The sequence below is a fragment of the Babylonia areolata genome, chromosome 26 (genome assembly GCF_041734735.1).
Source record: "Babylonia areolata isolate BAREFJ2019XMU chromosome 26, ASM4173473v1, whole genome shotgun sequence".
NCBI lineage: Eukaryota > Metazoa > Mollusca > Gastropoda > Neogastropoda > Buccinidae > Babylonia > Babylonia areolata.
In genome coordinates this window covers 5,865,172-5,891,113 of record NC_134901.1, presented here as the reverse complement: position 1 = coordinate 5,891,113, position 25,942 = coordinate 5,865,172, and the positions used below count along the sequence as shown (strand labels likewise).

At 43.1% G+C, this 25,942-nt stretch overlaps 1 protein-coding gene across 3 annotated transcripts; it reads right to left on the bottom strand.

Moving 5' to 3' along the window:
- Positions 1-953: 953 nt before the first annotated feature.
- On the bottom strand, positions 954-25,916 carry LOC143300572 (T-cell activation inhibitor, mitochondrial-like). 3 transcript variants are annotated; one of them, XM_076614335.1, is made up of 10 exons: positions 25,414-25,916; positions 23,931-24,069; positions 21,874-22,003; positions 17,550-17,790; positions 14,087-14,310; positions 12,822-12,913; positions 11,421-11,540; positions 9,364-9,488; positions 7,747-7,878; positions 954-4,724 (listed from the first exon to the last, which is right to left on the bottom strand). In XM_076614335.1, exons 1-10 carry the CDS (start codon positions 25,431-25,433, stop codon positions 4,478-4,480), a joined length of 1,470 nt encoding a protein of 489 aa, XP_076470450.1. In that variant the 5' UTR covers positions 25,434-25,916; the 3' UTR covers positions 954-4,477. The 3 variants fall into 3 exon arrangements, with proteins under 3 accessions (XP_076470450.1, XP_076470451.1, XP_076470452.1); XM_076614336.1 differs by having other exon boundaries at positions 17,550-17,781; XM_076614337.1 differs by lacking the exons at positions 23,931-24,069; positions 25,414-25,916 and having other exon boundaries at positions 17,550-17,781; positions 21,866-21,986.
- Between the last annotated feature and the right edge of the window lie 26 nt (positions 25,917-25,942).

Sequence of the window (25,942 nt, the reverse complement as noted above, 5' to 3'; positions counted from 1 at the left end):
GTGATTATAATTTGAGTCTACAGAAAAGCTTGTGTTCAGAATCACTTGATCATCTTAGAGAAAATTAGAGTGGTGCTGTGTTACATGTTTATTCAAAATGCTTATATTACATGTTGATATACATATTCACACATTTTTGTCCAACGAAAATATGAGTGTAATACTATGTGCTTATAACTGCAGTAATTGGGAAAGGGGACAAAAATGTGCTCAAGTGTACAGAAAGCTTGTGTATATCATGCTTAGTGTGTAATTTATAAACAGGCATTAGTGATCATGGTAATATATGTATGTGATGCATTACAATATTATGCATTTGTGTTTCATTGCATGCAACATGTATGAGGTGTGTATTAGGTATGTATCCAAGAACAGGTTATACAGTTCCTTCTGAAAACCAGAGATATTAACAATGAAATATTGGTGGTTTATGAAGAGATTACACAGTTGCTGATCACATGCTTGAATGAAGAACTTAAGGAATATTCAGTTTGGACTTTGTTTAAACATTAGTCTTCAGCTCAGTTACTCATCAGACCATATTCAAGACTTGTGCACAATAAACAAGTTCAGTAGTAGTAGTAGTAATGTTGATTTCATCTCGTTCGTTAAACTCAAATCCTGGAAGTGCAACACTACTAAATGGTTGAGAGCAAAGTGTTGTACACAGCCTTAGGTCACTTGTGTTATGCAGGTAGCATTTTTTGTGGAGGTGATGGTTGGAGGTGCATGATTATGTGATGTCTCTTAGAGTAGGAAAACTGAATTGTAGTTCACGTGATGTGAGGAAACTGCATGTGCGGGTGAGGTGAGGATACAAGTTGGCGGCGTGGACAGTGGTGAGAAAAGAACAAAATTGTTTTGTAATGTGACGTGTTTTCTGGCATCAACATGACTGTCTTTCTTGATATTAAAGAGAAGTCACCATTCTTGCTTTTGTTATGGCCTTTACTTCCATTCATAACAACATTCCAGAGATTTTTTTTGTGAATATATATCTTTTTGTTTTTCAATCACAGAAATCACTTGTGCATCAGAAACTGTTACACTAAAAATGCACTTTGCTGTCTAACCACAACCATTCAAGCACATTTAGGAATTCAGATCCGGGACTTACACCATACAACTCTTGTTCCAAACAAACATTCCTGTACACATAGACAGGACCAATATAATATATATATATATATACAGCCAACAAGTGCAAGAGGAAAAACACCCTGTTCTCAACCACAGCTTTGCAGCATCAATCATTTCATCTACAAGCACACCACGCTAGTGTTACCTTTCAAAATGATTCAAGCCATAGTTTCCATACTTGACTCATGCTGAAATATGGTGTCAATCAAACCTGATGAAAACAAAAGGCATATCACCGCCACTTTTCAGCCCCAGCTGGACTGGTTTCCACCCAGAGTTGGTTATCTGTGGTCTCAAATGGAAAGACTGAGACTTATGACCATAGTTATAATTATGTTACTCACTTCAGGGACTCCATCTCTGAGCGCATTGTTCAAATTCATGAATCAACACCACAGATGTTGGTATCTCCCAGGCTCCCCAGTTCAGTAAACCATTTGCGAGGACTAGAAATCAAAAATAGATAAATGGTGACAAGACTTGTCTGCTTTTTATAAAAGTATGGAAGATTGTAGGCCTGCAATGAAGAATGATGTCCAGGAGATAAAGTCTGTGACTGACCATAAAAATAAATGTTAAAGAATTGTAAAAAAAAATCAAATAAAGTGAAAAATACTTTATTATTCCGCATGGGAATTCATAAATACAATCTCAGGGTCGTTATAAACAGAAATATAACCCAATCTGACACACCATACAGGGTTTAAAAGTAACTGGGTCAGAGAAGACACAAACACAATATGGCTGCTATTATTCAATCAATGTATAAACAGTTTTGACCCACAAACAATGGACAGCTCATGAGTAAAAGCAGATCTGCACAGGTGTCCGGCTGACTCGGCAGCAGTGAAATTAGTTTTCCCAACTGTAAGACCATCAGACTCTCAAGCCAGTTCATCATCAGTAATATCTGTCTCAACTCAGTTCTAACTCATTGTGCACAAAAAATTATATATTTCTACGTGGACACTGTACTGTTCAGTTCACAATATAGCCAGACATGCAAACAGAACATAAAAAATGTGCATTTGAGCCTTTGGAATACCTGCTAAATTAACATTTTAACTGCTAAATGGGTCAGCAGACTCGACCTGTTGACAAATGATATCCATACCCATACATTATAATGATATTTTGCCTACTTCTGTAATGGAAGCTTTGGTTGCATGTGGTAAATCGTTTTGTGAAATGTGCCCCTTATCTTTTTTTTTCTGCTGAAAGTTTTAAAATGTTAGTTTTTAAGTTTTCAGTTTGAACCCTGATGATAATGGGGGATTCATAATGATCAATGTGGGGGTAATGCCACTGATGATTAGTGAGGGGGTAATGCCACTAATCCAAAATTTGCAAATACTGAGGCATAAATGTGAGAAACATAGATATTCACACATAGCAATGACTAGGATAATTTACTTGGGAGAACATCTGAAATTTTAATTTTAACCCACCAGGTGTTGTCTTGATTGAAACCATAAACCTGCAAGAGTCTCAATCCCTTTTGTGCACAATACACACACACAAAATCAAAAATGTATGTTATACAGTCCATTATCTCTGTCAGCATTTAGTGAATTATGGAAACACAAACATATCTCCAGGTGCTAAAATCTTAAAATCATTGTCTAAATGGCATGATAAAAATGGTCATGCAAGCAACAACAAAAAATCCTTTTACCTTAGAGTATTGCCACTGGAATGACAGATGTAAGGGCAGCATACACACACACACACATACACCTCCACCCCCACTTTACATTCCTCACTGCTCACTAGGTCAGTCTGCAATCAAGACCTGTGTTTGAGAACAGACATTTCACAGAGAGCTGCACACGTTGCCATAACATTTTGTTTCCATACTCAAACGTTTACACACAGAAAGACATGCAAAGTAAAGGGTGAAAATAAACATCAGTTGCTTTACCGACAAGGCAATGCATAAGTCTTTCCGGGTACCAATGCAAGCTTTCATCAGATGTCTGCTTTCAAAATCACAATGTTCCCAAAAACTAAACATCACTGAGATGTGATGCAAGCTCAATACTTTACAAAAAAAGCCTGCTGCAAGGAGCTCATTACTACAGGCAGTAACTGCAAAATCAAACAAAACATCTGCATTGAAAGCAAAGGGCAATAGGTGACGCTTCATTAAGGGCAAGCCCATGTGTTGCATGTCAGTATTTAAATCACAACCATACAAATAAAAATATCTGATTAAAAAATTACTGAATAACATTGCTAGGGACCAGGAGATAGTGTGATTCTTGAGAACTTACTTTATTTCTGCTTCCTTAATGCTCAGTTGAATGATTCAAGTAATTGTGAAACATGACATATGATGGACTGTTTAGATTAAATAGACTATGCTTTTCATGTGCAGAAAATAACATATTCATGTTGGTATTATATACTATGATCAATGAATCAAGGCAACAGTAAGATTTGTGTGCCATTAAAAAAATGTTGCTGGTAAAAAAGGATAGGGGAAAGCTGTGGTAAGAAATATATACAGAACAGAAAGCTACAAATTGCATCCACTTATTCATCACAATTGCATGTCGTGCAATGGAAATGCCCAGACACTGGTAAAGCAAATTCTTATGTTCATTAAAGTTTTGCTCGATTATGAATCTTTCATTTGTAATGCTGCCTTTTTGTCAAATTCAGCAAGTAAACCATTTTATCACATTCATCTCTGCCTGTCACTTAAATGTGCCTGGTTTGTGCATTCACACCTGTCAAGAACTGTCAAATAGGAGAAATTATGCACCGTTGCTGAGTGTTTGTGCATTTATATTTGTCAAATCTCATAAATAGAATGAGTTGTCAAGAGTTTCCAGCATGCTAAATAAAATAAAATCATGCACCGTTTGAGCATTCACACTTGTCAAGAGTAATACAATACACTGCAGGAGGTCTCTACCATGACTAAATATTGAAGGGAGACTGCACCTTGCATGAACATGTTCGTCAAAACAACCATCTTTTCATCCCTTTCAAATGCTACCCTTCATGGGCAAAGACGAACACGATTTCAGTATCAAAAATGAAACAATGCATTTATGAAGAAGAAAATGCCAATACATACACACGCCAGCACATGCATACCAAACACATGCATTTTGTAATACTTGAATTGTCGGACTTTTGAATTAGACAAAAACGTGTTGAGACTTTACAATTCTTGCCAATCATTCAACTTTTAAATAAAATTAATAAAAAATTTTAAATAAATGGAAACAGTACAATTCTCATCAAAACACATCAGCAGGGCCAGACTGTCCTATCAGGGGCACTGCAAAATGCCAAGGTTTCCCCCTGCAGCAGCACAAGGCCAAGGTCACGGCTCCTCCTCCCCGACCCAGTCCCAGGGAATACAGATCTGGCCGTCCTGTTTGACGGTGTAGTAGTGGGACACATGGAGGCGGGACTGGTTCAGTGACACGCAGAACCTCCAGTACTCGCGGGTCAACCGGTCACAGCACAGCGCCATCTGCTGGGGCGTCACCGTCTCGTCCTTGCTCAGCTCCAGCAGCTCCAGCGTGGCCACACACCTCTCAATGCTCTCCGCTTCCTCCTTCAGGCAACTGTGGGTGGAAAGGAGAAACGTGAACATGTCATAAAAAATGTTTGTTTTATGTATATCTCCTCTAAGTGTTCTCTGCTTCCTTCTTCAGGTAACTGTGGGTGGAAAGAACAAAGTGATGATGTCATAAAAATGATTGTTAAAAATATATTCCCCCTCAATGCTCTCCACTTCCTTCTTCAGGTAACTGTGGGTGGAAAGAACAAAGTGATCATGTCATAAAAATGTTTGTTTAAAGCATATCTATCAACCTCTCCGCTTGGCAACACACCTCTCAATGCTCTCCGCTTCCTCCTTCAGGCAGTAACTGCGAGCGGAAGGAAGGAACAAATGTGACCATGTCATAAAAACGTTTGTTTAAAATATATCCCCTCTAAGCATGGCCACACACCTCTCAATGCTCTTCACTTCCTCCTTCAGGCAACTGAGGGTGGAAAGAGGGTAGGGACCATATCACTAAAATGTTTGTTTGAAGAATAACATAACCATATCATTGAAGTGTTTGTAGAAAATATATCCCCTCTCAATACTGCTTCTTCTCCAGGCAACTGAGGGTGGAAAGAACAAAGTGACCACCTTATCAAAGCATTTGTTTTGAATAAACCAAGTTTGGTACTTCTTCTGCATTTGTCCACTCAAAAGGTCTGTGAGATACTCATTCCTATGAGACAACAAAACCAAGGTTCCATGTGCAGCATGCACTGGCACACATAACAGAACCCACAGCAACGAAAGGGCAGTCTCTGGCAAACTTCTGTAGAAAAAAAATCCACTTTGATAGTAAAACAAATACACTTGCAGAATCAAAAAAATGAAAAGAAAAAAAAATGGTTGGCACTGCGCTATGGTCACACGTTCTCGCCCCAGAGAGAGCACCCCGGCTTTCACACAGAAATCAGGTGTGATAAGAAGTAATACAACAGAATACAGTACAGTACAGTATAATACAATTCAATCAGCAACTAATTTGTTCATGTATCTTATTGACTCACTTGTGTAAACAAAGTGAGTCTATGTTTTAACCCGGTGTTCGGTTGTCTGTGTGTGTGTGTGTGTGTGTGTGTGTCTGTGGTAAACTTTAACATTGACATTTTCTCTGCAAATACTTTGTCAGTTGACACCAAATTTGGCATAAAAATAGGAAAAATTCAGTTCTTTCCAGTCATCTTGTTTAAAACAATATTGCACCTCTGGGATGGGCACAAAAAAATAAATAATGAAGCCTAATTACATGCAAACTGCATTTACTGTTATATTTATATTTTTTGTATTCTCTAAACTTGGCACTTTGATCTGATATTCTGACCCAACAACAAGAGCAGTCATTATTATCATTTTTTGTTCAAACAGGAACTTCTTTTGCTAAGCATGGAAGTTTTATTTATTTGCAAACGTTTTGGTGCAGAGTGGTCAAAAAAGGGAAATTACTCTGTAATTAATGCTAGGGGACTTAATTTGCTTTAAACTGATCTTTCTCATCTTAAACATTACATTTTGAAATTATACTCAATACATAAAAAGCTTGTGTGTTTTACTCTCAGTCACAAGTGAGTCTTGAAGGCCTTGCCTCTCTTGTTTTACTTCATTTTTTCACCCCTTCAAGGCCTGACTAAGTGCATTGGGTTATACTGCTGGTCAGGCAACTGCTTAGCAGATGTGGTGTAGCGTATATGGATTTGTCCGAATGCGGTGATGCCTCCTACAGTAAGTAACTCAACTGATCTCAAACAGTAACATGACAACGCTGACTGCTGATAATGATGATGATGATGATGATGATATGGATACCTATACAGCGTCTGTGTGTGTGTGTGTGTGTGTGTGTGCCGTGGAAGCTGCGATACGTAGACTAGAAATGAGTGTGTGGAGGAGGGGGTAGAGGAGGTGCAGGGTAATGTGTGGTGTGTGTGTGTGTGTGTGTGTGTGTTGGAGCTCATGTACATTTATATGTATTTGACTGTGCTTTCATATCTGTGAAACTGCATGTTTGGTGCATATCTGTTATGCATGTGTGGGTGTATGTGTGAATGTGTGTCTTCATGTTTTACATTTATTTGCTTATTTATCATCACTGTTGTCTTATTTATTTATCTTTTTATTATTATTATTATTATTACTACTATTTTTTTATTATAATTATTATTTATTTATTTATGTAAGCTTATCTATTATCTATTCACCTTTCTTCTTTTTTTTCTTTTTTTTTTCTCAAGGCCTGACTAAGCGCGTTGGGTTACGCTGCTGGTCAGGCATCTGCTTGGCAGATGTGGTGTAGCGTATATGGATTTGTCCGAACGCAGTGAAGCCTCCTTGAGCTACTGAAACTGAAACTGAAACTATACAGCGCCTATCCTCAGTAGGAGACCAAGCTCCAGGCGCTTTACAAACACGGAGTCCGTTGCACAACAGGCTGCCTACCTGGGCTGAGCTGACCGACAGCTGCCACTGGGTGCTCATTTTTCGTTTCCTGTGCCATCCACTCAGGTTTCAGTCACGCACACACGCACACTCATACAGACATGTAACATCTTATGTGTTTGACCATTTTCTTTATTCACCCTGCCATGTAGGCAGCCATACTCCATTTTTGGGGGTGTGCATGCTTGGGTATGTTCTTGTTTCCATAACCCAACGAACGCTGACATGGATTACAGGATATTTAGCAAGATCATTTGGATATGGATTACAAGATCTTTAACTCACTCAGTACGGCCAGTCCTCTATTCTCCTCTACACAGACCCCTCGGATGTCCAGTGGGTGTCTGAATGACCTAACCTTTAGCTTCCGTCGTCAGAATGGTGGTTTTCTTTGTCAACATTTACCTCTTCAGTACAAGAGCCTTCCGATTGCAATATTTTGATGGTGGTAATTGGGGTGAAACGCTGTTAACGTCGTCTCTTTCGCCGTTCGTAAGGAGAGAGTTAACAAGCATATTTTGACATGGATTACAGGATCTTTAATGAGCATATCTGGACATGGATTACAAGATCTTCAATGAGCGTATTTGATCTTCAAGACAGACCTGTCCATTTGGGCGCTGACAGCCAGGGCCTTCTGCCTGTTGGCCTGTATGAAGTCCACCACCAGAGTTCCGGGCAGAGAGGCTGGGATTAGGAACATGCCCGTCGTCGTCAGCGTCATGGGGGCGTTCTCCCTGAGAAATATAAAACAAAGTGCATGTTCTTGTCACATTCTTTTTTCTTTTTTTTTCATTTTAAATAACTTTTTTTTTTCATGATACAAAGAACATACAGAAAAAAAGGAAAACACACAGACATATAATTCTTTCTCTTTCTTCTTTAAATACACACACACACACACACACACACACACACACTTCTTTCCCTCTCTTCTTTAAATAGATAGATAGATAGACAGATATGCTCGCACAAACACACGCACACACACACAATTCTTTCTCTCTCTTCTTCAAATAGATAGATAGACAGATTGATAGAAAGATAGACATATAGATAGATATATAGATAGATACACACACAAACATACACACACACACACAAACACACACAATTCTTTCTCTCTTCTTTAAATTGATAGATAGATAGATAGACACACACACACATACACACACAATTCTTTCTCTCTCTTCTTTAGATAGATAGATAAAGTAGGCTTTCTATCAACACAAGTATAAGAAAAAGACAGTTAATTTGCTCTCTACATGTGATGTGTCAACACCAACCGCATGTAACTGGTGTTGAAAAATGTTTGGGACTTGTGGATAAAGGAAGGAGAATTTATGTGTCTGCATACCACACTCTGCATTGTAACATCATTGTTGCTTCTTAGTCGCCGCAGAAACTGGAAAAACAAAGGAACTTTGAACAGAACTGACCAAATTGTTCAGCCCCCTTCAACACATTTCTGACTGAGAGCGACAAATTTTCAGTCCCATGAAATCTGTAGACCTGTAGACTGCAGCTGACAAACAGCTGCTTGTGACTCGATTTTACATTCGATTTTGGCTGTTGCTGTCCGTAAAAGACAACGGGTGAAGGCAGGACTTTGCCACACAAGAGTGTCAAGGGAAAACTACTCTCTGAACTTCAAGTGAGTGCAGTATTTGAAAATTCATTTAAAATCATGGCAAAGCAAACTTTTTACACCTCTGAATTTTTTTAACAGTGACTACTGAAAAAAAACCCAAAAACTGCTCGTCTGTGGGCAGCAACTTTTCCAGAATTTGATTGGTAAGAAATGGTATAACCCCTGATGGGTGCAACAGCTCAGTGGTTAAAGCGTTGGACTTTCAGTCCTAGGGTCCCAGGTTCGAATCTTGGTAAAGGCGCCTGGTGGGTAAAAGGTGGAGATTTTTCTGATCTCCCAGGTCAACATATGTGCAGACCTGCTTGTGCCTGCAACCTCTTTGTGTGTACACGCAGACAGAAGATCAAATATACACGTGAAAGATCCATGTCAGCATTTAGTGGGTTACGGAAACAAGAACATACCCATCATGCACACCCCCGAAAACGGAGTATGGCTGCCTAAATGGCAGGGTAAAAACAGTCCTACATGTAAAAGCCCACATGTGTACATCCAAGTGAAATTGGGAGTTGCAGCCCATGAACAAAGAAGACAAAGAAGAGTGGCCCCTATAAGCGTCAATCACACTCACCCATCCACCACCATCTGCAGTTCAGAAAGGTCGGTGTGACCGAACGTCCTGGACACATGGTCCTGGCAGCGACGCAGCGAGTTGAGCAGTTTGTTGAGCAGCAGCTCATAGTCCTCCGCCATCACCTGCCACACAACACACCTGTGTCAAAATGGCACACAATGCGACACAGCACACCTTCTGCGTCAATGTCACACAGCACACCTCCTGTGTCAGTGTCACACAGCACACCTCCTGTGTCAATGTCACACAGCAACATTCTGTTTCAGTGTCACACAGCACACCTTATGTGTCAATGTCACACAGCAACATTCTGTGTCAGTGTCACACAGTACACCTTCTGTGTCAGTGTCACACAGCACACCTTTGTCAATGTCACACAGCACACCTTCTGTGTCAGTGTAACACAGCACACCTTCTGTGTCAGTGTCACACAGTACACCTTCTGTGTCAGTGTCACACAGCACACCTTCTGTGTCAGTGTCACACAGCACACCTTCTGTGTCAGTGTCACACAGCACACCTTCTGTGTCAATGTCACACAGCACACTCTCTGTGTCAGTGTCACACAGCACACCTTCTTTGTCAATGTCACACAGCACACCTTCTGTGTCAATGTCACACAGCACACCTTCTGTGTCAGTGTCACACAGTACACCTTCTGTGTCAGTGTCACACAGCACACCTTTGTCAATGTCACACAGCACACCTTCTGAGTCAATGTCACACAGCACACCTTCTGTGTCAATGTCACACAGCACACCTTCTGAGTCAATGTCACACAGCACACCTTCTGTGTCAGTGTCACACAGTACACCTTCTGTGTCAGTGTCACACAGCGCACCTTTGTCAATGTCACACAGCACACCTTCTGAGTCAATGTCACACAGCACACCTTCTGAGTCAATGTCACACAGCACACCTTCTGTGTCAGTGTCACACAGCGCACCTTTGTCAATGTCACACAGCACACCTTCTGTGTCAGTGTAACACAGCACACCTTCTGTGTCAGTGTCACACAGTACACCTTCTGTGTCAGTGTCACACAGCAACATTCTGTGTCAATGTCACACAGCACACCTTATGTGTCAGTGTCACACAGCACACCTTCTGTGTCAGTGTAACACAGCACACCTTCTTTGTCAATGTCACACAGCACACCTTCTGTGTCAGTGTAACACAGCACACCTTCTGTGTCAGTGTCACACAGTACACCTTCTGTGTCAGTGTCACACAGCACACCTTCTGTGTCAGTGTCACACAGCACACTCTCTGTGTCAGTGTCACACAGCACACCTTCTTTGTCAATGTCACACAGCACACCTTCTTTGTCAATGTCACACAGCACACCTTCTGTGTCAGTGTCACACAACACACCTTCTGAGTCAATGTCACACAGCACACCTCCTGTGTCAATGTCACACAGCAACATTCTGTGTCAGTGTCACACAGCACACCTGTGTCAGTGTCACACAGCACACCTCCTGTGTCAATGTCACACAGCAACATTCTGTGTCAATGTCACACAGCACACCTCCTGTGTCAATAGGGTGGGTGTGCAGCCACAAGCGACTGTGGTACTTGTGATGCTAACCGTCACTTCACACCACACACACTGTCAGTATGAGAATAAAATGAGGCAAACACACACGACTGTGGTACTTGTGATGCTAACCGTCACTTCACACCACACACACTGTCAGTATGAGAACAAAATGAGGCAAACACACACGACTGTGGCACTTGTGATGCTAACCGTCACTTCACACCACACACACTGTCAGTATGAGAACAAAATGAGGCAAACACACACGACTGTGGCACTTGTGATGCTAACCGTCACTTCACACCACACACACTGTCAGTATGAGAACAAAATGAGGCAAACACACACGACTGTGGCACTTGTGATGCTAACCGTCCCTTCACACCACACACACTGTCAGTATGAGAACAAAATGAGGCAAACACACACGACTGTGGCACCTGTGATGCTAACCGTCACTTCACACCACACACACTGTCAGTGTCTGGGAGAGAAATCACGGCATACACACATGACTGTAGGTCTTTTTCTGCCGCACGATGCAGATGTTGTTCAACAGCTCCGACAGTTTTTTCTCCATGTATGGCAAGCGCTCCAACACGCTGTCATAGCTGCCCACTGAAGCCAGTAACTGCAACACAGGTTTACATGCTGCTCTGAGCATTCTGAAAGGTGGTCAGACCTAGGCCTTCATCTTTACACTACTTCTTAAAATAAGGATTCAACAATATTTCACACTGCTGTTTATTCTGTGTCACTGTAGGAACCTGACACACATTCACCAAAATGACACAAAACATTGTACTGTCAGCCGCGTGAAATTTAGCCAAGCAGAGCAAACCAATAGGCCCAGTTTGCATCAGTTTGACAAGGTATACAGTATACGATACCAAAATAAGGATTCAACAATATTTCACGCTGCTTTTTATTCTGTGTCACTGTAAGAACCTGACAAATGCTGACCAGATCGACACAAAACAGTCTATGCGAAAAATGAAACATCAAACTGCAGAATATCAACTGAAACAAAAAAATCATAAGTGTATAATGCACATTTTATTAATGCATTCTTCTTCACATAAAAGCTTCACAACACATTTCCAGCATGACTGCAATAATGAATGATTAGCATTGTGTGTGTAGATCTAGATCTAACCCACTGAGTTTTCGAACATGCAGAACTGAAATAGTTGTCCAAAACTCCTGGGGGGTTTGGGGGGAGGGGGCTATGGAGGGGTGGGGGTGGGGGTTCTGAGTAAGTGTCTTGTGGGAGACATGGCAGTCTGGAAAACATATTCCTCGTTCACAGGTCAGGACTCTTCATTTCAACTCCCTCCTCTTGGGGTTGCATGAGAGACAAAAGGCGCTACATAAACGTACATTGTTATTTTCATTATTACAAGCATTTACGCCTAATCTTGAAAATAAGCCCTAGGCGTTTGCAAATAGAACATATGTAAATATCACATTGTTGTTGTCGTTATTATTACAATCATTATCATTATTATATTTTTGTCCGGCAAAGTCAATCAGACCACTGAAAAGCACACAAGGAGGAGTTCTTGCACTTAACCCTTTCACCGCCACTCAATTTAGAGTGCAAAATTCCCTTGTGCTGTAAACTCAGAAAATATGGTGTCTAAGAATAGCTAGGGATTCCCAATGTGATGTGTAGAAAACATGGCCTGTCCTACCACTGATCATAAACAGCAGTAGGTTCATGGATAACAGACACGTGACCTGGTCACCCTTCAGTGACATGGGTCCTCTACCTAGTTGCTGCATAAATGCCAGTTTGGCAGTGAAAGGGTTAAAGTCATGCCATGCTGATTTCATTTCATCAGGCGCAACAGTCAGGGGGTTAAAACAGAGAGGGCCTGAGGCCTTGTAACCCAACACAAAGTGCAGTTACCCTCATCCATGAGGTGGGCACGTCCTCACTGCTGAGCACGATTTCCCCCAGACGTGTCACACCCGTTGCGCTGCTGAACAGCAGACTGCGTCCTGCCGACACACAGCAATGTGTATTACGCACCGATTGTCATGACACATCACACAATGTGTAACACACTGTGTAACAAACTGACTGTCATGACAAATCACACAATGTGTAACACACTGATCGTCATGACATGTCATACAATGTGTAGCACACTGATCATCATGACATGTCACACAATGTGTAACACACTGACTGTCATGACATGCCAAACAACAATTTGTAACACACTGATAATCATGACATGTCATGAAATGTGAAACACATTTACTGTCTTGACAAATCACAGATTGTGTAACGCACTGATTCTCATGACATGTCAAAAAACGTTTAACACACTAATCATCACCATGTTATGCAATGTGTAAGACACTGATCATCATAACATATCACACAATGTGTAACACACTAATTGTCATGACATGTCACACAACAATGTGTTGTCACGATTGTCAAAACGTGTCAAATGCACAGCACATCATCACACAACAACATGCCACCACAATGATCATCACGTCAGATGTACAACATGTCACACACAAGATACATGACAATGCATATTATACACTGCATGCGAAATATTTGTCACACAGTAAGTCCAACAATGTCCACATGACATCCAACACATAGCACATGACACAACACACATTAAACTAATGACAGATGAAAACGCATGGTACAAGACATATCAAACACATATGTACATATCTGCTCTCATGGATGTCTAGGTGTTGGCATGTGGTGTGGTGTGTGTGTGTGTGTGTGGATGTGCGTGCGTGCGTGCATGTGTGTGTGTGTGCGTATGCGTGTGTGTGTGTGTGTGTGTGTGCTTTATCACTGACACATTCCATTTGTCTTATCTTTAAGTCTTCATTATAGTGCCCGATAGAGTCCCTTTTTATAACCATTTTCCCAATGTTGGTGATATTGGCTAGCACTCTGGGCTCCTGTGCTAAGGTGGTAGAGTGCACTATAATTACCCATCATTATCATTATCTTTATCACAAATCTTAGCTTTGTCCACAGACCAAACGTTCCCCACCAACCTTTTGTCCACTGACCAGACGTTCACCCCTTTTCTCCACTGACAAAAAACATTGACAAAAGCGTTCACCCCACTGACCAAAAACAGCCTTCACCCCTTTTGACCTCTGACCAAACAACCTTCACCCCCTCACCTTTCAGGGCGCTGCTGACCAACTTTGGGTGCTGGGCGTACAGGCGGAGGAAGCTCTTCAGGCAGCCGCGGAAGTGGGCGACGCCCCACACGCTGTCCCAGCGGATCTCCTTCAGGCCCAGCGCCTTGTGCAGCAGCTCACACAGCCGCCCGATGTCCTCCTCCACCCCCCTCACTCCCTCCCGCTTCTGCCGCGACTGAGCCATGTTCAGCTGCAGCCACGTTCTGGGTGGGTTCCACACACACACACACACAACACAGCAAGGGGTGTCATTCCAACACACGTCGCATTACATGGATTAATTACATGAATTCATTTCATTCCCACAGCCATGTTCTGGTGGGTTCCGCACACACACACACACACACACACGACACAGCAAAGGGTGTCATTCTAACACATGTCGCGTTACATGGATTAATTACATGAATTCCCTTCATTCCCATAGCCGTGTTCTGGTGGGTTCCGCACACACACACACACACACACACACACGACACAGCAAGGGGTGTCATTCCAACACACGTAGCATTACATGGATTAATTACATGAATTCATTTCATTCCCATAGCCATGTTCTGGTGGGTTCCGCACACACACACACACGACAAGCAAGGGGTGTCATCCACATGTGTCTCATCACATGAATTCATTTCATTCCCACAACAACATTCTCGGTTTTCACATAGAACAGTAGTTATCTGCATGAATCTCGTTACATGAATTCATTTCATTCCCAAAAGCCACATTCTGGGTTCAAAATACAACAGTAATTATCTTCGTGCATCTCGTTACATAAATTCCTTTCATTCCCACAGCCAACATTCTGGGTTTTCACATACAACGGTAGTTCTTTCTCCGTCTCTGGACCTTGCAATTGGAATGAACTTCCTCTTTCGCTTCGTCAAGTCTCCACACACTCAGCTCTTTCAAGTCTGGGCTTAAAACCCACCTCTTCCCAAAATAGCCTCCCTTCCCTGCCTCTTCCTTGTCTTTAGTTTCTCCAATTTTAGAGTTATGCGTGCGCGAGAATGACTGGTGTGAAAGCGCTTAGATTTGTCTATGCACAAGATTCAGTGCTATATAAGTACCATTATTATTATTATTAGTTATCTCCTTATGTCTCATTACAGGAAATCGTTTCATCCCCACAGCCATGCTCCAGGGAGGAGGAGCCAAGGTGGCTGAATGGTTAAGACACTGATCTGCCAATACAGTGTCCGTGATGGTCTGGGTTCTAGTCCCCCTCTCGCCTTTTCTCCCAAGCTTGGCTGGAAAATCAAACTGAGCATCTAGTCATTCCGATGTGACTATAAACTGAGGGTCCTGTGTGCAGCACACACTTGGCACACTGTAAATGAACCCATGGCAACAAAGGTGTTGGCAACAGTTCAGTGTCAGGAAAATGAAGCCTGGAAATGCCAGAAAAAAAGGGAAACATCTGATCGAAATAACATCATAACGAACTGTGCAAGAGAGCGCTTCTATTATATCAGAATAAACTTTGATCAGATTGTCCGAGAAGGCAAATTAATGACAGACTTTGGGTATCATAGGTGGAAGAGAATGAAGACATGTATTATATTGGAATTAACTTCAGGTGTAGGAGAATGGAGTCAAGTAGTATATTGGAATTACCTTCAGATGGAAGAGAAAGGAGTGGTGTAGTATACTGTAATTACCTTCAGATGGAGGAGAAAGGTGTGGGGTAGTGAACTGTAATGACCTTCAGATGGAGGAGAAAGGTGTGGTGTAGTGAACTGTAATGACCTTCAGATGGAGGAGAAAGGTGTGGTGTAGTGAACTGTAATGACCTTCAGATGGAGGAGAAAGGTGTGGTGTAGTGAACTGTAATGACCTTCAGATGGAGGAGAAAGGTGTGGTGTAGTGAACTGTAATGACCTTCAGATGGAGGAGAAAGGAGTGGTGTACTGAACTGTAATGACCTTCAGATGGAGGAGAAAGGTGTGGTGTAGTGAACTGTAATGACCTTCAGATGGAGGAGAAAGGAGTGGTGTAGTGAACTGTAATGACCTTCAGATGGAGGAGAAAGGTGTGGTGTAGTGAACTGTAATGACCTTTAGACAGAGGAGAAAGGTGTGGTGTAGTGAACTGTAATGACCTTCAGATGGAGGAGAAAGGAGTGGTGTAGTGAACTGTAATTACCTTCAGATGGAGGAGAAAGGAGTGGTGTTGTGAACTGTAATGACCTTCAGATGGAGGAGAAAGGAGTGGTGTAGTGAACTGTAATGACCTTCAGACAGAGGAGAAAGGAGTGGAGTAGTGAACTGTAATGACCTTCAGATGGAGGAGAAAGGTGTGGTGTAGTGAACTGTAATGACCTTCAGACAGAGGAGAAAGGAGCTGAGTATTTTACTGAATGACCTTCAGGTGGAGGAGGAAAAGAGTCCAGTATTATATCAATAATGACCGTCAGGTGAAGGAGTAAAGGAGTCCAGTATTATATCAATAATGACCCTCAGGTGAAGGAGTAAAGGAGTCCAGTATTATATCAATAATGACCTTCAGGTGAAGGAGTAAAGGAGTCCAGTATTATATCAATAATGACCTTCAGGTGAAGGAGTAAAGGAGTCCAGTATTATATCAATAATGACCTTCAGGTGAAGGAGTAAAGGAGTCCAGTATTATATCAATAATGACCTTCAGGTGAAGGGAGGACCAAGGATATCAATAATGACCTTCAGGTGAAGGAGTAAAGGAGTCCAGTATTATATCAATAATGACCTTCAGGTGAAGGAGAATAGGAGTCGAGTATCATATCAGGTGAAGGAGAATAGGAGTCCAGTATCATATCAATAATGACCTTCAGGTGAAGGAGAATAGGAGTCGAGTATCATATCAGGTGAAGGAGAATAGGAGTCGAGTATCATATCAATAGGGACCTTCAGGTGAAGGAGAATAGGAGTCGAGTATCATATCAGGTGAAGGAGAATAGGAGTCGAGTATCATATCAATAAGGACCTTCAGGTGAAGGAGAAAAGGAGTCAAGTATTATATCAATAATGACCGTCAGGTGAAGGAGTATAGGGGTCAAGTATTATATCAATAATGACCGTCAGGTGAAGGAGTAAAGGAGTCAAGTATATCAATAATGACCGTCAGGTGAAGGAGTATAGGAGTCCAGTATCATATCAATAATGACCGTCAGGTGAAGGAGTAAAGGAGGCGAGTATCATATCAGGTGAAGGAGAATAGGAGTCCAGTATCATATCAATAATGACCTTCAGGTGAAGGAGAATAGGAGTCGAGTATCATATCAGGTGAAGGAGAATAGGAGTCGAGTATCATATCAATAGGGACCTTCAGGTGAAGGAGAATAGGAGTTGAGTATCATATCAATAAGGACCTTCAGGTGAAGGAGAATAGGAGTCGAGTATCATATCAATAAAGACCTTCAGGTGAAGGAGGAGGAGAAAAACAGCAGTGGCGGGCAGGCACTGACCTCAACATGAGCTGGGGGCGAGGCCTGTGGACGCGGCGATTGGGGTCCGCCCTCCCCGTGGCCTGGTAGTAGGAGGGGTGCCAGTGGATGGGGCGGAAGGGGCGGGTCTCGGCGGGGCTGACGGGGATGCTGCGCACGTAGTCCAAGGACAGGCCGCACGACTGCAGCAGCGTCACCACCATGGCCCGCAGACTCTGCTCCCGCAGCTCCACCCTCACCTCCTTCATCATGCCTGGCCACACTGTCACATGTACACACACACAGAGATACCCTCACCTCCTTCATCATGCCTGGCCACACCGTCACATGTACACACACACACAGATACCCTCACCTCCTTCATCATGCCTGGCCACACCGTCACATGTACACACACACACAGATACCCTCACCTCCTTCATCACACCTGGCCACACCGTCACATGTACACACACACACAGATACCCTCACCTCCTTCATCACACCTGGCCACACCGTCACATGTACACACACACACAGATACCCTCACCTCCTTCATCATGCCTGGCCACACCGTCACATGTACACACAAACACAGATACCCTCACCTCCTTCATCACACCTGGCCACACCGTCACAAGTACACACACACACACAGATACCCTCACCTCCATCACACCTGGCCACACTGTCACATGTACACACACACATACAGAGTTGCACGCATGCACACGCACACATACACAGAAACATGCGCGTGCTCGTTCGCACACACGCACGTGTGTGCACACACACACACACACACACGCATTATACATCTCTTCTTCTTCTTCATTCATGGGCTGCAAGTCCCACATTCCCTTACATGTATACAAGTGGGCTTTTACATGTATGACCATTTTTGCCCCGCCATGTATGCAGCCACACTCTGTTTTCAGGGATGTGCATGCTGGGTATGTTCTTGTTTCCATGACCCACCGAACACTGACCTGGATTACAGGATCTTTAATGTGCGAATTTGATCTATTTGCATGTACACAAGAAGGTTCAGGCACAAGCAGGTCTGCACATTTTTTACCTGGGAGATCGGAAAAATCTCCATCCTTTACCCACCAGGCACCGTTACCAAGATTTGAACCCGGGACCCTCAGATTGAAAGTCCAACGCTTTAACCACTTGGCTATTGCGCCCGTCAACAGCATGACAGTTGTCATTTCCTGACTGTAAAACATATCTCCCAACTCCCCACCCCCACCCCAAACTCAACTGATCTGTTTAGTTCAATCGCAGTGTTGCTTCTCCCATTTTTGTTTTCATCAGGTATGAAAATCATGTCAGACTGCAGCAGACTGCAGAAGATATCAAGACCTGCAGACTTTTAATGGGTGGTTTCCTTTGGAAAACAATCATTCTTTACATGTATCAACACCTTCACTGTTTTTTTTTGTTTTTTGTAGCCCCACCTGTCCTGTTTCACAGACATTACAACCACACCGCTGTGCCAAATCCCCTATACTGTGTCGCACCTCGGCTTTGTCCTGTCACAGACGAGTGCTAGCAGCCCTTCCACAGATAGTTGCAATAAGAGGTGCCGTGTGGCCACATACCAGAGGAGACCCTGCACTGCTGCCGATTCACTTGGGTGGTGTTCAGTAGTGCCGTTTTCATTCAACATAAGCAAGATCAAGACATCATCTACAATGCACCATATTGGTGATAGTATTTGCTTTGTCACAGACAAAAATATTGTGTGCAAATAAGATGTGATTCTTTCTGCAATCCACAAACTCTAATCAGTTTTTATGGCTGTGACCTAACGTCTGTCGTCAACTGAGAGTGTGACAGTAATGTAAATGTCAGCCATGCTGACATGACACGACCTTGGCATCCACAGCATCATTATCACCAAGCATCTCAAGCAAATGAAAGAGGTGAAAACCAGAAGATCAATACTGCAATGTGCAGTAAGAGGGGAGAAACTTATCACATTTCCATGAAGTTTCATATATTAAATATCAAGTCAGTGTTGTTTGTTCCTTGTCGTTTTCCCTTATGTAAAGATGTGAGGGGGCAAAAGAGATGATAGCATCCAGAAGAAATAAATCGCAATGTAGAGACATACATGAAAAACACTGAGGATGCCTGACCAGAGAAACTGACACAGGACAGCAAGACAGACAGACAGCTGACACAGGACAGACAGCTGACACAGGACAGACAGACAGCTGACACAGGACAGACAGCTGACACAGGACAGACATCTGACACAGCTGACACAGGACAGACAGCTGACACTGGACAGACAGCTGACACAGGACAGACATCTGACACAGCTGACACAGGACAGACAGCTGACACAGGACAGACAGCTGACACTGGACAGACAGCTGACACAGGACAGACAGGCAGCTGACACAGGACAGACAGGCAGTTGACACAGGACAGGCAGACAACTGACACAGAACAGACAGCTGACACAGGACAGACAGGCAGTTGACACAGGACAGACAGGCAGCTGACACAGGACAGACAGACAGCTGACACAGGACAGACAGACAGCTGACACAGGACAGACAGGCAGTTGACACAGGACAGGCAGACAACTGACACAGAACAGACAGCTGACACAGGACAGACAGACAGCTGACACAGGACAGACAGGCAGCTGACACAGGACAGACAGACAGCTGACACAGGACAGACAGGCAGCTGACACAGGACAGACAGCTGACACAGGACAGACAGCTGACACAGGACAGACAGCTGACACAGGACAGACAGACAGCTGACACAGGACAGACAGCTGACACAGGACAGACAGCTGACACAGGACAGACAGGCAGCTGACACAGGACAGACAGGCAGCTGACACAGGACAGACATCTGACACAGCTGACACAGGACAGACAGCTGACACAGGACAGACAGACAGCTGACACAGGACAGACAGGCAGCTGACACAGGACAGACAGCTGACACAGGACAGACAGCTGACACAGGACAGACAGCCGACACAGGACAGACAGACAGCCGACACAGGACAGACAGCTGACACAGGACAGACAGCCGACACAGGACAGACAGACAGCCGACACAGGACAGACAGCTGACACAGGACAGACAGGCAGCTGACACAGGACAGTTGAACACAGCGTCGACGGGCACCATAGCCGAATGGTTAAAGCGTTGGACTTTCAATCTGAGGGTCCTGGGTTCGAATCACGGTGACGGCGCCTGGTGGGTAAAGGGTGGAGATTTTTACAATCTCCCAGGTCAACATATGTGCAGACCTGCCAGTGCCTGAACCACCTTCGTGTGTATACGCAAGCAGAAGATCAAATACGCACGTTAAAGATCCTGTAATCCATGTCAGCGTTCGGTGGGTTATGGAAACAAGAACATACCCAGCATGCACACCCCCAAAAGCGGAGTATGGCTGCCTACATGGTGGGATACAAACGGTCATACACGTAAAAAGCCCACTCACGTATATATGAGTGAACGTGGGAGTTAATAATAATAATAATAATAATGGTATTTGTATAGCGCTAAATCTTGTGCATAAACAAATCAAAGCGCTTTCGCACCAGTCATTCTCACGCAAGCATAACTCTAAAACTGAAAAAAACTAAAAAGACAAGGAAGAGGCAGGGAAGGGAGGCTACTTTGGGAAGAGGTGGGTTTTAAGGCCAGACTTGAAAGAGCTGAGTGTGGAGACTTGACGAAGCGAAAGAGGAAGTTCATTCCAATTGCAAGGTCCAGAGACAGAGAAAGAACGGTGGCCAACAGTCGAGAGTTTGAATCTGGGTATATGTAAGTGGAGTGGATCCGAAGCTGATCGTAGTGAGCGAGATGGAGTGTAGAGGTGAAGGCAGGCACAGAGATAGGAAGGGGCTGATTTGTGAATACATTTGTAGCATAGAGTGCTGATCTTGTACTTTATTCGGTGTGAGACAGGGAGCCAGTGGAGATGTTGCAAAAGAGGAGTGGTGTGCTCAGATCTTTTCTTTCTGAGGACGAGTCGGGCAGCAGAATTTTGTATGCGCTGAAGGGACTGAATGGATGAAGCAGGCAAACCAGACAATAGAGAGTTACAGTAGTCAAGGCGAGAGAGAATGAGAGAAACGACAAGTCTAGATGTTGCGTCAGTGGACAGATATTTCCGGATGGAACTGATGCGCCGCAGTTGACAGTAGCAGGATTGACATGTCTGATTGATAAATGTTTGCATGGACAGTGTGTTGTCAAGGACAACGCCGAGGTTCCTGACTGAAGTGGACAGAGGGATGGATGTACTGCCAAGTTTGATTGAAGCCCACGAACACAGAAGAAGAAGAACACAGCGTCAACAGACTCACCCACTCACCACTGAATGACTCTGTCACACTGTCTTGCTGTCGGACAAAGAAAGTCAGCTGAATGGGTCTGGCCTTCCCGCTGACCTGCAGCGACATCACATACTCGCTCAGCTGTTTCAGGGAGTCCTCATTCACCGCCTGTTCAGAAGGAAGCAGCTTCTTTCACTGCATGTGGTGGCTTTTCTGCCTGGGGTGTGTGTGTGTGTGTGTGTGTGTGTGTGTGTGAGTGAGACCTGTTTATTTTGTGTTGTGTATATTAGGCCCAACACTCGGCTTATATCACAGATTGACATAAGTTTATATTTGGGCCAACAGCAAAGTGAGAGCTGTATTTTCAATGGTTTCTCCAGTCAATGGGAAACCATTTACAGCTTAGTCTTTTGTGAACGACTATGACTCTCAAACTAGGAGGCAAAATTACACTGGCTCTTAGTGCTGCAGCCTTGTGGGCTAGTTGGCCTTTGGGAACTATCCCAACACCGACTGTCCTAAAACCCTCTTGGCCGAGAGAGTGTGGATGTACTTGGGCAAGACACTCTCCACTATAATCAAATTCTATCCCAAATAGTCGGAACAGCAGTTGCCTCCTCTGCTGTTCTGATGGTCGTAGTCGGACACGACTGACTATCATATATATATATATATATATATATATATTAGGCAAATGAATGTTATAAAATGTATCTGCATCAATGTATGTATGTGTAACACATAGTGGAGTGATGGCCTAGAGGTAACGCATCCGCCTAGGAAGCGAGAAAATCTGACCACGCTGGTTCGAATCGCGGCTCAGCCACCGATATTTTCTCCCCCTCCACTAGACCTTGAGTTGTGGTGTGGACGCTAGTCATTCGGATAAGACAATAAACCGAGGTCCTGTGTGCAGCGCACGTAAAAGAACCCACGGCAATAAAAGGGTTGTTCATTTCAAAATTCTATAGAAAAACCCACTTCGATAGGAAAAACAAATAAAACTGCACGCAAAAAAAAAAAAAAAGGGTGGTGCTGTAGTGTAGCAATGCGCTCTTCCTGGGGAGAGCAAACCAAATTTCATACAGAGAAATCTGTTGTGATAGAAATACAAATACAAATAATTGTATTTGTAAACACTCTGGGCTCTCCAGAGATAGGGCATCCAAAACAAAAATTCATTATTAATAGTACAGTGAACACCGGTTTGTGTGACTGTCTGGGAGACTCGACTGCATAACTTGCTCCCTCTGCACTCGGCCAAGGGATGGAGAGGGGTGTTGGTGGGGATAGATGCCATGGAAGGGGGAGGAAGGAGAGTAGGGAGGTGGGAAGGAGGGCTCCATCAGTAAGCAGTGTGTGCTGGAAAAATCCCACGCTTCCACCACAGGCGCCTGACACACTTTAACACTATTATCATCATTTTCCCTGACACAGTGATGTTTTGCTTTTTGTGGCAAATAAGCCAAAAACACTGGTGACGTGCACAAATTAATGCAAGTCCATGCAAAAATGTACCCATTCATAAGCGTTGGCGTTCAGCTTCACAATGATCACTTACATGTTTATGCTTATCAATTCAGTTATATGGCTGATGCTAACAAGCGTTTTTGAAGCTTTTCTCCAACTGATCATCTCTTATCAAGTCCCTAGCATGGTTTGCCAACATGCCTCTCCCTAAAAATGTGTTATAAAAATATTTTAACAACTAGTTCTCATGAGTTATTTTACCTCCCTCTCTCATTTTCTCTCTCTTATTCATGCATGCATGCACACACACATACCCACACACATACACACGTGTTTTACCTCCTTCGCTCTCTTTCTCTTTCTCATTCAAGCACGCATGCACACACACACACACAATCACATACACAAACACACACAATCACACACATGGGTTTTACCTCCCTCTTTCTTTCTCATTCATGCAAACACACACACACACACACACACACACACACACACACACACACACACACAGACAAAGGGTTTTACCTCCCTATCTCTCTTTCTCTTTCTCATTCATGCACACATACACACATGCGCGCACACACACACACACACACACACACACACACACACTGGGGTATACCCTTTCATTGGGAAACTGTCCGAAGAGGTCGGGGTGCACACTGAAGTAGAAGGGACGTAGGGCTGCAGACACCTCCTGCGTTGTCAGGTAACGCATGATGCCAGCACACGCCACACGCTGCCGCAGTCTGCATGATTTCCTGCAACGGAATTTGTAATGTCAAATTAATATGACAGCTTTTTTTCTTCATTAGGATGAGGAATTTCGTTTAATGGCCTGACACACATACTGGTCATTGCAGCCATTTTGTTTACATATGAATTTTCACATTTGAATGTGTTATTATAGTTTTAAGTCTATTCAGTGGTCTGATTTACTTTGTAGATTTAGAAAATATGGGTATATTTTACACGAATTGAAACAAAAATTAAAAATGACTGAGTTCCGCATGGTTCAGACCTGAGCCTGTTGATAAATAAAGTAATAATGCAGAGGCCAATGATACCAGGAACACAGAGATAAAGGGACGGGTGTGCAGTGCAGGCAGCAATGAGTCTTGGGCTCAGGTCTGCTTTCAGGCCAACATACAGTTGTGCCAAACTGGAGAAAGGCCATCACAGACAGTAAGACACACACAGAAACACAGACAAACACACGTATAAAAACTGACAAACACGCACACAAAGGCAGAATCAGGTATAAAGGGTCTCCTCTATGTAGGCTGGCAATATCCACATTTCTTCCCCTGTCGTCTTTTGTTTCAAAGACACAAAAAGTTGTAGAGTGGTTAATCGCATTGTAACAATTTACTCTAGATTTCTTCCCCACCAGTCTTTTATTGGCCTTCTTTAATCCATTCAGGACAGATACACACATTTTCACCTGACATGTCTTATTTGTCCTATGAAACCACAACCAATGATCGAGTGTTTGCACGCATCACTGAACATTTTATTCACTGGGAACATATTCATATGGCTGGGGGTCTTGTCTTTCATTAATGCAATATTCAGTAATGTGTGCAAACACTCCATCATTGGTTGTGGTTTCTTACAACAAATGGGACGCGTAAGGGGTAAACGTGTGTGCCATACTGAATGGGTTAAAGCAGTCAAAGGGGGAAGAAATGTAGAACATATATTACAATGTTATTAACCATATTACTAATTTTTCTGTCTTTGAAATGAAACTGAATGGAAAGAGTACACAGAAAGAAATGTGGATATTGCCCTTGGGTTCATGATAACTTGACAAGATAAATCCCTGTTGGTTGCTGACAAGTGGCAGTGTGGGTGTGGCAGTGTCAATAGAAATGTGGGGAAACAGAATTTGTGTAGAATTTCACTACTGTCAGCAAACATACTTTAAAAATGGTGTGTGCAATACACATTATGAACACTGGTGCATGAATCTTCGAATCTGAGTGCAGTCAAGAGAAACTGTGTTTATTTGATTATGCCAGTGGCACTTAATGTTAAATTTACAACAAATGGTGGGTATGTGTGGGGGAGAAACTAAACGCACTTGTGGTTATAATCCTCACCTGAACAAAGTTGCCAACATTTTCGGGCTTCGTCTTCTCCTTTTTTTCAATCCAACATAAACATTACGCGGATTTAAATATTTTTTTTTTTAAATTTAAATAATAAAATAAAATAAAATGTTTCTCAAAAAGAGACGGCTTGTTCCCTCGGTGACCACTTCAAAGTCTGACACATTTTTGCAGGGACGACAGACATTCATGTAAAGTTTACTTCGTTGTTTACGCTAATATTGCTGTCTTGCTCGTCTACATAGGAGTCAAGTGAAGAACAGAACAGTTGACAAGGTCGACACAACAGGGCAAAACCCCAGTCTCTGAAACCATGCAGGTCGTTTCACCCGAGATCAAGATTAACTCCCTTCTCCACTACGCCAGTTATTTGCGACATGTTCGTTTCAGTATGACAGCGTTGCTGGAAATCGATTAAATGAGTAGAGAAAATTGAAGTTTGCTTGGTGTCATGCTGGAAAAATCATGCTTTCCGCCAGCACTTTAGGTCAAGGGAAGAGAATACCCACTTTACACTTAT

Coding starts and splice junctions, on each gene's coding strand:
- LOC143300572 (XM_076614335.1), bottom strand. CDS start 25,433: ATGTTGGCAACTTTGTTCAG. Junction 24,070..25,413: donor ATGTTGGCAACTTTGTTCAG/GTGAGGATTATA, acceptor ATTCCGTTGCAG/GAAATCATGCAGACTGCGGC. Junction 22,004..23,930: donor GACAGTTTCCCAATGAAAGG/GTATACCCCAGT, acceptor CCTTCTGAACAG/GCGGTGAATGAGGACTCCCT.